The 17,500-nt window shown below is 40.5% G+C and overlaps 1 protein-coding gene across 12 annotated transcripts in view; it reads right to left on the minus strand.

The window, feature by feature from the left end:
* The window catches only part of GTDC1 (glycosyltransferase like domain containing 1), a 195,259-nt gene that overhangs the window by 16,391 nt on the left and 161,368 nt on the right, over positions 1-17,500 (minus strand). For 11 of the 12 annotated variants that reach the window (XM_067299402.1, XM_067299410.1, XM_067299407.1 and 8 more), the window contains one exon: positions 1,195-1,304. The exons of the other annotated variant lie outside the window; for it this stretch is intronic. In XM_067299402.1, coding sequence (XP_067155503.1) covers positions 1,195-1,304 — 110 coding nt within the window. The remainder of the gene's footprint in view (positions 1-1,194; positions 1,305-17,500) is intronic. 12 annotated transcript variants of the gene reach the window in all.

The raw sequence follows: 17,500 nt of genomic DNA on the forward strand, positions 1-17,500 counted from the left end.
AAGAGGTGCGGCATATAGATTTGATACACTGGCATAAATTTAGGATGATCTACATTATTCATAAGCACTGAAGCCACAAATGAGATATGTAACAACATCCAAAATGAGTGTCAATAGAATCTGTTCCCACAGTGCACCATCCTATATTCCTATCTGTCACATATTCTTTAGAATTTGCTGCTTCTAAGAAATCTGGTGCGCTCAGTCTGGAAGGCAGTGTTGCCTTGGGATCTGCGATAAGGCCTGCCTCGGCGAACAAGCTTTCACGAGGCTGTCTAAAAAGAAGTGGACAGAAAACAGCAAGAATTTCCTCTGACTGAATTATTACCTCTTTTTCCAATCCAACTGTGCCGCTGCTGTGGCCCCAAAAGTTATTTGGAACAGATCAATTTCTCGGTGTCTTAAAAACTGAAAGAATCAAAACTAAAACAATTGATCACCAGTCCAACAGGCAATAAATACCACAACACTGACAAATGAACTTACTTTGGAAGACACGTGTGAGCGAAAACAGCAGGTATTCACCTGTCATTAATGCGCATTTTTAGACGGTTTAATTTACTGCATGTACACCCAATATAGGATTTGATTATTCTGTTTATTACTCTAATATCTTAGACACAAAGCTTTGTGCATATCATGGAAAGCTCTAATTCTGTTTTCAAATGGATAAAATTATGTACAGAATAGGGTTATCAGAACCCAAGGAAAGGGAGGACTGTGCAAAAGAGTGGTATAAAAATTCTAAAGATTAATGACCACTTTCATGCCAGATACAAACTAGAAGCTCTCCACAGAAGTCCTTAACCTTAGGTTTGAAGGGCAAGTAGGTATTTTCACCCACTAATATCTCAGTCTGGATTTCAGGTGAGTGACCTAGACCTGAAAGATTTTATTTCCCATCTGAATCATCCAATCACTTACACCTATCTCTACATTTAGATAAATATAGATGTGTTACTGAAACACAAGTCATAAATAAAGTGTTCCATCGCCAAGTAAAATAAAGAATGTTTACTGTCCTTAATAATTTTAATTTTACAACATGCCAATACTATTTAGTATTACAGCAGAATTTATGAAGATCTTTAAATATTCATTTCATTAACCTAAGAAAATATATACATGAAAATCCCTTCTGGAAATATCAATTTTATGATAACTTTACATGAAAGGGGGAAAAAAAAAAGGTACCTGGAATTTCACTGAAAGACTCTCCCAGGACAGAGACATGAAAAGGCAGTTCTTTCTCTTTAAGTTGCAGCAGTACTTTGAAGAAAGTTTCAGGATCTTTATCGTGTTCCCTTGAAATAAACAGAAGGTATCTCAGCATCAGTTGCTTACTTGCGGAATTGTTTTTTGCTCATCAGAACAGCATTTTTCTTAAATTCTCCTTTTGGGGACCAAAAGCTCAGCATAAATTCCCTCTTTACTTATGCCACACGGTTGCATATTTTTCTCAATCCAGCACTCAAGACCAAAACTCAGTTTCATCAGATTCTTATATCTCTTCCCTGTCCTGAAATGATGTCTTTACTCTTTAAATTACTAACTTAGAAAGCAAGGACTGAATAATATCTCACCAAGCTTAAAGCAAAATCATGCTAAAAATGCAGAGGTAGGAAAAAACTCTCATTTTTTTTCATTCACCGAAACAAGATACATAATCTCCAGTATATTTTACCCCCTTTTTCAGGAGCAATATATTAATCAAAAACTTTTGTTAAAAACATATGATTTCCCAAAATGGAATTTTATGAATCCATGCTGCATTAACATGTACTCCTGATTCATTCAGTGCATTAGAAAGAATAACCCTAATATGAGGGTATTTTCCACCTTTAGACTTGTAAGGAGCTAGCTGGGAGTTAAAGCAGTAGATAAGAAACCTGTATATATTTATAATTTCAGCTGAAGTTAATATTAAAGGTATGACAGTCAATGTCTTGAAACACAAGGCTTGTATCTAAAAAGAAACGAAAAACCTATTTGCTAGTCTATCTTCTTTACTAGGGCAAAATGAAAGGTTAAAAAGATACCACGGATAAACTAAATTTTCAGAATTTGGGAAATGATATTAAAACTGCAATGAGTTACTTCCCGTGCTCCAAGGTGAAATTTGTATTATTTTTTGCATTTAATTACTCTGCTTTAAATTATTGTATTATTTCAGACAGATGTGCACCATATGTCTTTAAAAGACTTTGTTTTTATTTAGTATTTAGAAAATTCCCCTGTTTTCCTTCTTGCATTATGGCAAATCGATAGCCTGGCTGTCCTGGTGTCTTTCTGCACCGTCTGATTTTGTACAACGAATCTGTAGGTTTGTTGCACCACTATATGAAAGATTAATAATTGTATCATTCAGGAAATCTGAAGCCAAATGACATCTGCAGCTCTACATGTGTTAATTTCTCATTCAGTCAATATTTTTCGTTTGGGGAATTAAAACAAATTAATCTTATAATTAACGTGACTTTTGTAGGCTGAAAAATCTTCAGGAACTGTAGAGTTTTCAGAATTAGCTGCATTTTTAAAAATAAAAGCCAGACAATAATTACTTTAAGAAGGTCTGCATCTCCCAGATTTGTTTTGTTCCCAGTAATAAAGAGGAATGCAACAGCATAAGCTTCATAATTTGTTTCACATCTGTGAACCAGGAGTTTTCACGGTGGTTCCAACAACCAAAGTGGATAATATTGACTCTGCGAGCGAATTTCTTGCAGTTGCAAAGAACTGACAACTGTCTACTACTTTGCTTGCAACCTGATGATTAAAACATCCACCTGTTTCTGCTAGGTGAATTATAGGTATCTACATATTTCCAACATGCTAGTCCTCTCCAAATGTCCAGCTGAAAGAGCTGAGAAACGGACTCATAACAGACTTGGCTGCAACGGGACGTCTACCTCGGAAATGAGCAGCTTTGCAAGGAAAACAGCTTCCTTGCACAGAGTCATGCAACTGATTGTAACGTTAGCCTCAGTTTCCCTCGCCGGCGGGTTTTTATGGGTGTTTTATAAACGGTCCTTCGGTGGACCTGAGGAGCACAGCACACGTGTGAAGCGTCACCAGACCGAAACATCCACGCACCCCGCGAAGGCAGCCTGACAGCCGCAGCCACGAGGCTTCCCATATGGATCTTTCCAAATCTTCGCAATCTGCAGTGGAGGCTACACCGTCACAAAAAGTCCTTCCAGAAAAGGATACGCTTTCCCTGCCGCTTTCCAGGAGAGACCAGGGGTCCCGGAGGCAGCCAAAAGTGGAGGCTGCTGTTGGAGCCACATTGTCAAGGAGCTGGCAGGGGAACGCGAAGCCTTGCAGCTCGCCCGAGCCACATACGCTGCACAGATTTAGGAAAACTGATAGGGATTGGAAGTTGCAGCTTTGTTTAATAGGTGGGGAAGAACAGAAGGAAAATTTGGCACCCAGAAGGAATGCTGGAAGGGGAAACATTTCCTTTGCACTGGAGCCCGGCTTATGGGGTTTCTGGTGTAGGTGATCCTCCTTCCACGTTTCCTTTTAAAACATTTTGCTTTTATATGGTAGCAACGATGCCCACATGTTTTAACGACGAATTTTGTGAATCTTGTAGCTTTTCTACTTGGGAGTTTATACAGTTCAATTTGTCAGTTCCTGCGACTTTTCCAGGCACAACCATTTTATTTTTAGCCATTTTTTGTGAGGACTTACAGAAAGCTTCTGGCACATGCACCTACAGATTGCAATGTATTATTATACTTTTAAGTTAATAACGGCATAGCTTTTGCTGGTAGAGAGAACAACTAGCACAAGACCATCTCTTTCCTGCACCAAAAAGAAGAGTGCTGTGTGTCTCGGCTGACATGGAGAAAATCATATACAATCCAGTCTGCCTTACTCAGCAACAACTGCTAAACACACCAGATTGTCATAGCAGTGATCGTGGAAAAAGATGAACACAATATGGAATGTCTGTTCTGTAAAGATCTGCTCAAAATGACGTGCACTTTTGGCTGCATCTGTTGCATTTTTGAGCTTTATTAAACAGTATTAATTGTATATACTCCATTTCCTTGAGAAGAGCTGCAAAACTGCATAAAAGCCTGATATCAAAATGCAAACTTTTCTTCAAAGATATTACATGTTTGGGAAAAAATCAAGCTAATGTGATTCAGGGGTCTGTTTTTGTTGTTTAGTTTAGGCATTTGTATTTTTACTTGATTTAATATTCATTTGGTAAAGGAAAAATAAAAACTGGGCATGGCATGAATGTATTCTAAATTTCATCATAAAAATATGCAAATGTCAAAATGACCAAACCGCCACAAAATGGGCACGGGCAGCATACACTTCTTTCCCATAACTAAATTTGGATCTGAGAGCACTGACATTAGAGATATTCGCCCTCCACGTTGAGATCTCAATACCTCAGTGTTGCACACTGGAAATTTTTACCCAGGTTTACTCAAGAGGTTTTTATCCTGTGTGCTAACACTGCAGGTCTCTGGTCTGCCTGTGGCAACGTGGCGCAGGATCTCCTTGTTTTCCATCCTGACTTATGGTGACTTCCCCCTGGAGCCTCAGACAAGACTTTCCAGCCTATATTTTGATTTCAATGGGAACGAAATCAAATGGAGAATGGGAAAGTTGTAGCATTAGTAGCCTCAGCACTGAGCGTCCAGTAGCTCTGCCTTAGCCTTTTCCTTTGTAAAATGGGTGTGACTACTTGTTTTTCACCACAGAAGGATGCTGTCAGGACTAATTGATGCCTGACGCCCCTCTTTCCAGCCTAAAATGACAAAAAAAAAGAACTCTACGTCACATGGATGGCAACAGTCTTCAAAACACCTTTTTTCTGAAATTCAGGGCTTTTGTGAGTTTAGCTCCAGTCCATCCTGGAAGGAGAGCGCACATAGAGCCGGCTAAATGCAAATAAGTCCCTATCGGTGGTGGGGACCCACAGTCCTGATCGGTGATGGAAAAAAGGTAAATTTGGCCCTTTACAGTATTCGGTCTATATTCATCTCCTGCATCTGAGCGAAATTCAGTAAGAGACCCATATGGTCTTATGAGACTTAAGACTAAATTTTTAGGTATATATAAAACTGATCATTCTTGGTGACAATCCCAGTTATTTGGATGAGAAAGCCACATATAGCTATGCAGCTAGGAAGGGTAAGAGTTATGTAAAAGAGACAGAATGCGCTCAAAGGGCCAAAATAAATGCAGTCTCTTTTAAAAAAAAGCAAGTAAGTTTAAAAACTATGGCTTATGCGAATTAATCTGTAACACAGAAGTGTTAAGCCAGGGGAGAAAGCCCTAATATTTCAGAAAAAAAACAACGCATAAAGGGTATGTAATGATTGTGATAACAACAGTCCTGCCATGCCATCTCTCAAGGTGTCATGTGTTTTGAAAGGGTTACAAATAAATGCAGCCAAAAGCAATATTAAAAGGGTCAATCTTAATCTTCTTAAGACATTTAGCAAAGGAGATTGCCAGTGTTCCAGCAGCAGCGAATTCAAAATCGTGAGGGCACATAGTAATATTTCACATTTTATAGTGCCTTAAATCCAAGCAGTTCGGAACATTTTCTACACCATGGTAAGTAAAAAAATCCGAAGAGCCCACAGAGGCAGAGAAGTATTATTTCCAGGTCACAGAGAACCAGGCTACGGCAAGCATCAGTGGGAAAAGAGGAGCTGAATCCAGCCTTCCCGTTGCCCCGAATCGCACGCATCTCTCCTCCCGCCTCCCCGTTTAATAAATCACTTGAACGTCAGCGGCACAAAGGTGGGAAATGGCAGCACTAAAGCACTCACGAAACCTTTGGAAGTTAAACCAACGTTTTAAGATTTAGGCTATGAACCCAGAGCTCCTGCACCGATTCCTGGCTACCTTCGAGAAGATGGCTGTCACTCTGGGCCACCAAAATACTGCTCATTATTTACAGCGTTGGGCACCGCGCTTGGGGATGGAGGACTGACGAGCTGGAAGAGACTCGGGATGAGCAAAGGCCTTCGGGAAGTCCCTGAGCACAGAGTCAGCAACTGCAAGTTAAGGAAAAATAAGACACAGACCTTGAAGGCTTCCTCTGAATAAAGGGAAGAAAGAGAAAAATCACTAAATGAGACATCAGAGCAGCACCGGCAAACGAAAAAATAACACTTGAAGAACAAATCTCTGAAAGTCGAGGGAGGAAAACCCCGACGGAGATGTCCCGGAGGCGGATCATTAGCGGGAGCCGTCACAACGATCTGAAAGTGGGCAGAAAAGGCTTCACCATTTAGTGTGGGGAAAGTCAAAGAGCGAGGACCGAGTTTGGCAGCCAGCAAGGGAGGCAAGCTAGGCAAAATGGTACGGAAAGGGGACGGGACCCCAAGAAGAGCAAAAAAATCCAGGAACGCACAGCATCCAAACGAGGAAAAGACTACGAGGAACCACACGCTTAGAAGAATAGGATGCAACATTCAAGTTGAAAACTTAAAAAAAGATGGGCTAGCCCAAGCCAAACGAAGAAAGACAAATATGGAATAAGTAGAGGAGAAAAAAGGTATATGGGAAAAATGAAAGAAAACAGAAAAATCAGACTCAGAGGGAGGTAGAAGCCGTAGAGAGCATTTGAGAGTGGTATCCGTGGTAGAGAAAAGGTCAGAAAAATATTAGTAAAGAAATAAATTAGGAAGCAAAAATAAAACTGCTTGGTAATTAAAGGAGAAGGATTGAACAGAAAGAGAGTAAAGCGAGAAGAGACACTGAGCAGTGTCAGAGCAGGAGCGCAGCCTGGAGGGGGAGAAGAAAGCCTGCCAAATCCTTCCTAAGATTTACAGTTTATGAAAGGGTGACGGAGGAGAACGGGGAGGTCAGTGATGCTGAGCCTTGGGAGAGGGGCAAGGCAAGACCTGCGCCTCCGTCGCGAGCAGATCCAGGAGCTGGTAGGTGCCGTTATCCGAGTAATGCTCTTCACTTGGGCGATAAAAGCAAGAACTTGACGTTCTTTACTGGTCTGACTGATACAATATGGACTTGGTGAGGGTGACGGAGGAGGCTCAGAAGCTCTCGTGCCACAGGCTGGTAAGACAAGCCACACGACACCAGCCTCCTGCTGACCTTGTATCTGGCCAGGGCACTCTCGGGAAACTCACGGCAGCACACCACTGCACTCAATGGTGCAATCCTTAAATGCACACTTGGGTGAGCCAGAAACGGGGCTCCGTTTCAGGCCAAACCGAACCCAAAGAAAAGCACCGGCGATTTTATCGTTGTATTTCACCAGTTACTGCATTTCACTTTGAAATTTTATGCTAAATATTAAGCCCATCAACTTGTGAATTTAGGTTTATTATAATCTAATAATGTTAGAAAGTTGCAGCGTAGTGCACAAAAATAAGCATGGACTTAAAAACAGAGAACTGCTGAGTTCTGATCTTCTTCTGTCACTGATTTCCCGTGAGACTGCTCTGCCCAGGTTTCCCCATCTGTAAGATACAGTCTTACAGGAGCTTTCATTTATGGGAATGTGGTGAGGATCAGAGCCAGTAAATACTTCAGGAGGATAATATGCTTCTTCAAGTAAGAGGCCTCATGTTACAAACCTACTCAACACAGTAAATGAAATACATTCTAGTAATAATTATTTTCATGGAAAAGGAAGGCACTTGCCTAAATCAAATCATTTCAATATACATTTTGTCTATGTTAAGACTGAAAAAAAAGACAAAAAAGTAAAATTCTAAAACCAAGTTTCTAATAACAATGCTCATGATAACTGCAAGAGAGGAAATGTTACTGCCAGGAAAGAGCTTTCAGAAAAGAAACAGGGGGAAAAGAAATAACTAAGAAAATGCAAACATGAAGGGAAAGTTAATTACTTTCCATTTATTCAATTTATCATAGCATTTTCCCATCTTTTTACATTTCCAAAGTGAGGTAAAGGTAGAGTGAAAATATGTAGTTAAGTCCAATGAGTTTTCTTCTTCAGCTGATATGCTCACAAAATGTCTTTGCTGTAATTGTGCCTCTAAACGTTGTCTGGCATCATCAGCATCAAAAGTTACCGCAATACGCCGTCAGTTAATAAAAAATGGAGTCAACGAGAGGAAAATGGTTTTGCATATGTGTCACTGAATAAAGGATCCTACAGAACAAACTCTAGCCAGAAATCTGGAGGTTTTGCAAGCAAACAAAAGCCCTGGTCTTTGCCCATGCCTGTGAAATACCTGTGCCAGGCAAGGAATTCAAAGATGGCACTAGAGAGGCAAAAAGCAGCAAAACACTTCGGGCAAATATAGTGTTTGATTTTCTATTATAGCCCATGATGTATTTACAGTGAGGAGTGTGTATTTTACCTTCTGATTTTTCAAATTGCTGGCCTGAGAAAAATGGGTGGCATTTTGCTTTACGCTGGAAAAGCATTTTCCCCTATCTTGTGTTATCTAGAAGAGATCCATAAAAAAAGAACCTTGGGAGTTTATTGTTTAGATCCTTCTTCTCCTCCTCTCACAATTCATAAAGAAAAAACTCAAAATAAAATATTGCCCATTCCCTAACCAAAGAAACCTCAGGATCAGCATCAGTCACTGAACCTTCTGCTTACTTCCTAAAGAGAGATTAACCTTTCAAGACAAAACGACCTGCATTTGGTCTCAGCTACCTTGGCGTAAAAATCAATGCACTTTGATTCGGATGCCTGCTCATTTCTTTTACTTCAACTTAGCAAATCCAGCTTTTCACAAGTGTAACAGTACAGGATTCATGTGAAAATCATTTTAGTTGAATTTTGAAAGCAATCCAGTAACTCTTATGGACTCTCCCCAAAAGCATCTTAAAAAATCAAAATTAACTTCCTTTTAAGTTCCAAATGTAGCATAACAAAACGGTTCCCCACTGTGAGGAGTAGTGGGAGGCAAGATGAAATAGCTGAGTGACCCTGAGGGCTCTGATAACCATACACAATACATCCTATTGTAATTCAACATACTATAAAAAAAAATCATCTCATGGTAATAATAGATGGGCAATAATATGATAGTAAGTGGATAATAATCTACATTTGGTACTCAGGTGGTTCCTCAGAAGAACAGAAGAAGAATTAAACAGAAATTACCACATAAAAACTACATTACTACATGTTGATTGAGAACAGCTACCTCACTACACAAGACCCTGCAGACTGATGCTGTCTATTCCACCGTGATTTCCATGGTGGACCTACATATTATACCAAACTATGACTATTTAATACTCCACCAGCTACAGTGCCTGGGTCAAAAAGGAAGTCGTGATCCTCCCCAAGTGGAATTAGCCAGGATACCCAAGATAACTCATCCATTTTGGATTCGTGAAGCTGTCATCTCCAAGGAGGAAGCTCCTAAGCAGGAACTCTTCTTGGCACCAAGACCAAGGCTGAAACTCATTATTCAAAGAGATTAAAATAACTACAAATCTCCCTTCTTTCAGAATATGGAATGAACTCATTTCTTTGACTCAGTTTTCCCACAACCACAATTGAGAAAAAGCAGAATGAGAGGACAAAGGGGAAAAAAAAAGGTTGAAAACATGGAGAAAAGGGAGGGTGGGGGAGGAAAAGAAGGGAAAGAGAGGAAAAAAACCAAATAGTTGTAGTGTGGTAAGAAGAGGAAATTAATTAAAAAGAGCTTTGAAGGAAGAAACATAGCCCCCTATTACTGGGGAAAATACAGAGGAAAATGAAAATTAGATTATTGGCTTATGAAGGATTTGACTTTTGTCTCTTGGAAGATATTCACATACTTTGGTGAGGGGTGCTGTATATTACAAAGGGGACTGGTGGCACCGTCTGCTAAGTTTGCTTGGAACTTCTTACTACAAAATCTGTTTTGTCCTTCGTTTATGATGTTTCCCAGGACTGATGGCTATCTTGGACTAAAATCATTCTGAAAAATTCTGCCAAAAGTTTTCAGAATATCCAAAGAACAAGATTTAAAATATCCCATTACCCAGTAAAACTAAAACCAGTATCTTGCATATGTTAAATTTCAAATAAGCTTCTTTCTGTTTTAAAGAGAGAACTGCATATTTGGCCAGACCCGATTTTGTGTCAAAGATATGCCTTTTGTTGTCCTTGTGAAAAACCTCCTAAAAACGTAGCCAAGTTATGAGCCTTGGAAAAATTTCTCTTTGTGCATGGTCACTGAAGACTCCACTTCTTGGGCATACCTCAGGCCAAGGCTGGGCGTGAGGGTCCTGCTCTCGCAGGTCAGGCTGCTAGAGTGCAGGCAGGATCTAACATTTGAACCGACAACAAAAATCTTGTCTTCACTTTCAATGATTCCTGTACTGGGCTCGGAATAAGATTACTGGACTTTACAGAATAAGACACTGATTGCAACGCGCTGACGATATGAATCCACAAGAAAATGGAAGGTGAGGTTCAGAGAAAGCAGCTGGCAGAAGAGAGGGGCTGAAGAGGCAGAAACTAGTAATGGTAATGTGTGTTTTTCTAGTTTGGCTAAAAGTCTCTCGGGGACCACAGAAAAGCAGAGGTGGAGATCTGAGATCTGATCAATAAGACCAACCAGGCAAGAAAAGCAGGACAAAGAAATAGTGAATTGAGTAAAGGGAGAAGGGAAAAAGATACGATACAATGTTAGTTCATAAGGAGAAATATGTGATTAGCTGAGCAAGGAAACTAGTATAAGAAACCAAGGAGGCAACACATCCAGGTTGGACAACGGGGCTTAGGAGCAAACAGGAACCAACATGGTATGGAAAAGCAGGGAGGATAACTTGAAAGGTTGAGAAACTGGGGAAGAGACGAACGCAATGAGAATTTTCTGCCCAGGGAGACTAGAAAGGAAAAGACGCCTGAGGAACTGGGACTGGCAAAGAGAAAAGGAAGAGGTTTCAAAGAGGAGGCCAAAACATGTTTGGGAGATTGGGGCAGAAAAGGGTTGCTTCGATGGAAATAGGTGGAAGAGTCTAAGCCCCCTTCCTTCAGAGCCTCAAAATGACTGCCAAGAGCCCTTGGTCTTGCCAGGGCACATACATTTCTGTTCAAAGAATTGTTTTTTGCAGTTGTTGCCCCAGAGAAGGAAGATACCAAGCACTGAGTCTCCCATTATGGAAAAAGGGAAAGCCAGGTTTACTAGAGCTTTTATGGCAAACTATCATACATCTTTTCCAAACTTTAAAATAAACTCAAAATTCCAGGTGATGTAGTTCTGTTTAGTCATATATTAACTCAAAATCAGTTTTTGAACCATGGCAGAAAGGTTTGTCGCAGCAGCCCTCAGAGGACAGCACCGAAGTGGCTGCCCTTGCAGCATTATTGCGCCTGGGTACTACGGAGGGAATGAAGAAGGAAGGTTTCGGCATGTGATATTTTAAGCAGAATCTTTATGCCACTTTAACTTTTATTTGAAAATTCTTTCCGTCTCACTATCACATCTACGTGTCGGAGCAGATTGGCGCGGCTAAGCAGCAACGGCTTCCTCTGCAGTCCGCAGATCGGCTTGTATCGCGCTCGCATCAGCGACACACAACGGACAGCAGCACATCGCCTCTCACGCACGTCACCCACCACGACCTCCACCAGCTGCCGCGGGGATCTTCAGTAAGTAATTCCTACCCTAATAAAGTGAAGCAAAACGTCCCAAAACGTCCCAAAGCCCCGCATCAAACTCCATTTCACAAGCACAGGAGCTCCCGACACAACATACTTTTGTAACCTATTTCCAATCGAAAGAAGGTGGCTTTGGAAATGGAGTCGCGCAAAGTGGTAGGGTGTTTTAGAGCGCAATGCCACCACACGCTCCAGACCTCTCACAGGCTTTGAATTTTTCTTTTTTTTATGGATGACAGTGCTCTTAAAATCTGAGAACATCGTTTACTACATGCACCTCAGGTAAGATATTGCTTTAACCTTGACTTTACAGGAGTGGAAGCAGGGTTTACACCAAATTCACCCACATGCAACTAGAAGCAGAATCGGGTCGCAGAGCTCAAACAGAGAAAAGAAAGTAGAGTATTTAGTTGAAGTGAAAGAATTAAATGTATTTGGGAGAGCAGTGAGTAAAAAAAAAAGTTAATTTAAATATGATTCTTTTGCAGCCTATTAAGTTCTCCAGTATCAGAATAAAGTCTGCTAAAAGTTAGTAAATAAAGGCTTTCAGAAGAGCTTTATTAAATCACTTATGACTTATCAAGTTAAAACTCCAATTCAGATACCATAATAAAACTTTCAGAGAATATATTTAATTTTACTGGAAATCAGAAGCCAATTACCAACTGCAGGAGTTACTGTGTGCTACAGTACTGAATAAATTCCTGTAAACAGAATATTTACCAACAACTTGGATTTAGTTCTCTAAAGTTTCAGTTTCTGAAGGTCAAATAACTATGTAACTGCTTAATAAAGAAGCAAAGAAGTACCTCTAAATATCTCCAAGCTCTGATGGGCTTATATTCTGCTCCTTAGGTGAGGTATTAGCAAAGCTTATTTATTTTCATTTCCAAGGCTTTTATTTGCTCATTCCCTTGTGGTAAAGCTGATTTCCATGATGATTCCCTTCTTAATTTTAATACCCTTTTTACTCATCATATAGACATAAGAATTTTCCATAAAATAATGAAACGCTTCCAAAGGAAATGAAGACAACTAGGAGAGGAAAGTAAACTAAAGCTTACTTTTTTTTTTCCAATTAATTGATCCACTGTCATATGCATATATGAAAGATTTTTTTTTTTAATGAAAGGAAAATAAGGTTAATTAACATAAAACCCCTCACTCCTTGAGATGTTGAATTTTGAATTTTATCCATGCTGCCTTAAGTGCCTTGATTTCCCAGTAATGACCTAGTTCTCCTAATGAGTAACATTAACCCCTGGCTGTAGCTGTCCAGGACTTAATTGTCAACTGGAGCTGAAACAGGAGAGTTTGCCGATCAGCAGGTATGTGGTATATTAACTCATGTCATTTCAGACCCTAATAAATAAATCTGTTGCTAAGGCAACAGGAACATCAGCTGTATCACTTTTTTCTTTTTTTTCTTCCTTCCTTTTTAAAGGAAACTGCCTTTCACACCGAGCTTTTAAAAAAGGAAATTAACTACATGTAACCGTAATTAGAAGAAACATCGTTTCTCATCTCGGAAACATATCTACATTAATGAAAAAAGGCATTCAAAAAGAGGACTGCTTTCTACTGTGACCAGGGTAACTGAAATTATTTCCCACCACTGAGGGAATGCAATTTGAAGTATACATCTGAGTGAGAACAGATCACAAAATATTTTAGCTCTTTGTATTTCGCAGATAGTTCCCCTCTCCTTTATTAGCCTGCTGATGCCAAATGAGCAAACTGCTTCAACTATTAATCAGGAGCTCGGGCAATTGAAACCACACAAGAAAAAGTATCACTCATAAAACCTAACACCTTTTAACTCTGTGCATCTTTCAGTATGATTGGCAGAAATGCAATCTTTTTACAAGATATAAAATCCCCCTTTTTCAGCTCATCAGATTTACCGCGTAACGCAAAGTTACGTGCCTGATTTAAACGTAGATGTCGTTGCTCTTTTCTGTCTTACAGAGGCAGTTACCTGGCTCTTGACTGGGGAAAGTGAGAAGTTAGGGCAGTGGCTTGAGAATCAGGCAGCGCCAACGCATCTCAAAAGGCACGCGCGGTTCGGTGAGCCGTAGCGGAAAAGCTGGTTATTTGCCTCCTGCCTCAGTTTCTCCATCTGTAGGATGGGAACCTGAATACACCTGTAAGAGACTAACAGGTTTAAGGTTTTACAGGTATGCAAAATGCATACAAGTGCAAGCAGTAATAATAGTTGTTGTTTTCCCTAAGGTTTAGGAAGCAAGATCTTGGTACTCGCTACTTTTGTTTGGAGACAGCGCACTGTGGAGGCGCCTCCAAGTGCTTCACTGGTGGATGTCATGACAAGCATTTCATTCCCTGCCGTTTTACCCAGGAATGAAACGCTGCCCTGCACTGTGCATGAAGGGAAGGCTCCATGCATGCTAGAATTTGTCCTGATTATCATCACACTCTACAGTTTTCAGAAACGGTAGGTCCAGGTTTAGTTGGGGACTAGAGGACAATTCTTCTGAAACTCCAGGTGTCCACGTTTCAACCTCAGAACCAAAGAGATGCTCATAAAGCCAAGGAAAGGGAAATGAAGAGATGCTCATAAAGCCAGTTATCGCTCTGGGAATGCCTACCATAGGCCCTGATGTATTACAAACATAAGCAAGCTGCTCCTACCCAAAATTATATCTGGCTTTTAAGCTGGAGAATATAAAGGTAATACAAAGGGTATTTATCCTGTTATCAAAATTTGAGATGTTTTCTCTTCTGAACTATCAACTTCTTATAGCCCTTAGAGAAAACATGTTATAAGGAAGATGGAAAAAACATTGTTGAGATGTTCATTATATGAGGAGATTTTTCATACTTGAGAGGTCTTCATTATATTCTGAAAATTTCTAAAAGATCTTAAAAACAATGATTCCTTAATAGTACATCTTCCACTGAAAGGGTTCAATACCCCAACTCCCCAGTTGTGGGAAGAATTTTCAAGATTACACTTCATTTATGAATCAACTAAGAAAGAATGGATACTTCCCAACTGCCTTTCCAGTTTACATTTAAATCTGAATTTCTTGGAGTATTTCATTAACTTTCTTGAACTGTTTGCTACTTATCAGAAACTAATGTGTGCTGTCAAACTTAACTCTAGTTTTCCTTGCAGGAGAATGAAGTTAGGTTATTTTCTTTTCACTTTAAATGTTCAAGAAGTGAGGGTATCAGCTTCTAATTGGTGTCTCTACGTACACTTTTATGGCAATGTTTCATTCACCATGTGTCATCTGTATCACATCCCTAGTGAACACAGTTTTCCTTGGGGAGCATTAGATACCTTTTCTTACACACTGCTGCAAAGTTTCCGTTTTAAAATTGCTATTTTGCATCCTATGGGCTTTTTACCATATCTGCTCCATTTTAGTTAAGGCTGTGGAGGATGCACATTGAGACCAGCAACACGCCTGGCTACTGAAAGCTGATTTCTAGGTGGAGCATCTACTCTTTTGCCTTTTGCTGTCTTCCTCTGTCTGCATCCTGATGGGACAAACTTTGGTCCAAAGAATTCTGCAACACGGGGAAAATATGACTTGGGTTACAGATTTGTTGCTTATTAAAGAAGGAGCATTCTCACCTGGCTCTATATTAAGTACTTTCAACTTCTGAATGCCTTTTAAACCTTAAAGTTGAGCACACTAACTTCAGCGATACCCCACTTTCAAAACCGACCACGGGGCACAGCCCTATCTTTGCACATATTGTTTTCCCTGAGAGCAGAGAACCTTCAGATAATTTTTGCCATCTAGATTGTTTCTTCCTGAATTTCTTCCTCGTGACTTCCACGGCAGTTCCTCCTGCTCTCGTATCTCCTTGCCCACCTCCCTCCAGGCGCTCTTGTCACACGCTGACACACACGATACGAGATAAGGGGCATATCTCATCTTTTACATGAATTGATAACAGACGTTTGTTTTGCATGCGTGTGTAAATTCTCTCAGATCCCACCCGTGATCTTTTATCATACCCGTACAATTAGGGGAAGAAAAACTGATTTCTGACCACTGTCGGTTATCGGGTCTTTAACGGTTGAGATGATACAACGCACACAGGGAAAAAAAGAGAAAACATGAGGCCCAAGTAAACGCCTTGAATTAAAAGAATGAAAGAAGCAAAGAGCCTAGAATATTATAATAAAATTACATACATATCGTCTGGCCTGCATGACTATGGTTTGGGGTCAGAGGATTTGCAACTGCGCTCATCCACATTCGCACATGGAAAGAGCTGAGTAACAAGCTGCTGTAGCCCCAATTACAGCGAAAGCTTTGATGAGCGTCGGGAGCCTTTTCGGGGTGCAGTGAGTGGGAATAACGTGTATGTGTAAATGCTCCCGTGTAAATGGTTGGGGAAAGAGGACCGCATCACACCAATCACTGCCGTCTCCTTAATATACTCGTCATTCACTGCATGTGTATTTTATTACGTTGGAATGAAAATCTGTGGTACGGTACAAAGTTCTGATCAAATCTGGGAACTCTGTCCATTGATCATCGAAATTTTGCTGTCTGTTCTCAATAAAGCGTATTTACACAAAGGAAAACTAATTCTGTGGTGTAATATTTACAGAGAGAAGTCAAGGGAAGCATTGCCGTCTTTTATACAGATCTTTGGCTATAAGTCATTTCTATTAACAGTGCCTTGCTATAGATGTTTATAACAAAACATTAAAGACTTGGTGGGAAAGGAGAAAACAAATTACTCTGCAGAGATCCTAGCAACTCTGCTGAAATACTGTCAGTTATTTATCTACTGTCAGCAGAGGTTGCACACTATAATCCTTGACAGGCTCAGATTCGGGAAGAATGAAGAGAAGGGGCAGGGATTGCATTTAAGGGCCTGTTCTCATGCAAAGACATTTTAACACAGATTTAAAGCGAGAATGTATCTCCTAGAAAATGTCACTGTCGATTTTGATACATTTCCAAGCAAGCAGGGCCTACATTTGGTTGACTTAGTGAGGGATGTGCTAGAGGCTAACACCATATTTTAGGCCATTCATGCTCCCAGTGTAGGACTAACGCAATGAGGTCACCATCACTTCATTTTTAGAGTTTTCCTACAACAACAGCGTGATTTCACAATGGTATATATTTTTTTATGGTTAAGCCGAAGAGTTTTTTGTTAGGTGAAGGGGAACAGAGGAACATATAAATCTTCCTTTCCTTTTTTCTTTTTTTTTTTTTTTTTCAAATTAAGAACACATGCAAATCATCAGTGTAGACAATGGTAGTTAAATATTATTGTATAGGACAATATCTGCGAGTGCTTCACGCTGGAATACAAGCACGATACCACTGCCAATGTTTTACGCACAAAACCCCCCCTCGCACATTACAACACTTAGCTAAAATTAGCACACTTCACCGACATGCTCGTGTTAGGCCTAAGAAAGGGATGCTTTTAAGTGCGGACGCCTGAACAAGGCACACAACGTGCTTGCCTCTAATTAGGGAGCCAGCGCGTATTTTTGGATGTGCAGCGCGGCGCGGGCTCTGTTGACGGTATCTGGTTTTTACCTGCGTGCTCTGGGCCACCAAGACGTGCCTGCCCGCTCCCGAGGACGCCCGGATGCCCGAGGAATGCTAAACGGGCACCTTAATTTCCTAATTCATATTCCCCAATTAAAACCCAAACTGTATTTTCGCGAGCAAATTTACATAAATCAGCTGCGCAAGCATCCTAACACTAAAGGGTAGGAGTTCAGCCCCTGCCACTTGCATACGCTCGCCTAGCAAAAAGCCCGGCGTTTCGGATTTTCGCCGCAGAGCCGTGCTGCGCTGGCACTCTAATGGGCTTAGAACAGTAAATTTTGAAGAAACTGATTGCTACCCCCGTAGCTAGTAAATGCCTGCCTGGACCCAGTGGCATTTGAAAAAAGTGGTTTATCAT

The sequence above is a fragment of the Apteryx mantelli genome, chromosome 6, assembly GCF_036417845.1.
Source record: "Apteryx mantelli isolate bAptMan1 chromosome 6, bAptMan1.hap1, whole genome shotgun sequence".
Classification (NCBI taxonomy): Eukaryota; Metazoa; Chordata; class Aves; order Apterygiformes; family Apterygidae; genus Apteryx; species Apteryx mantelli.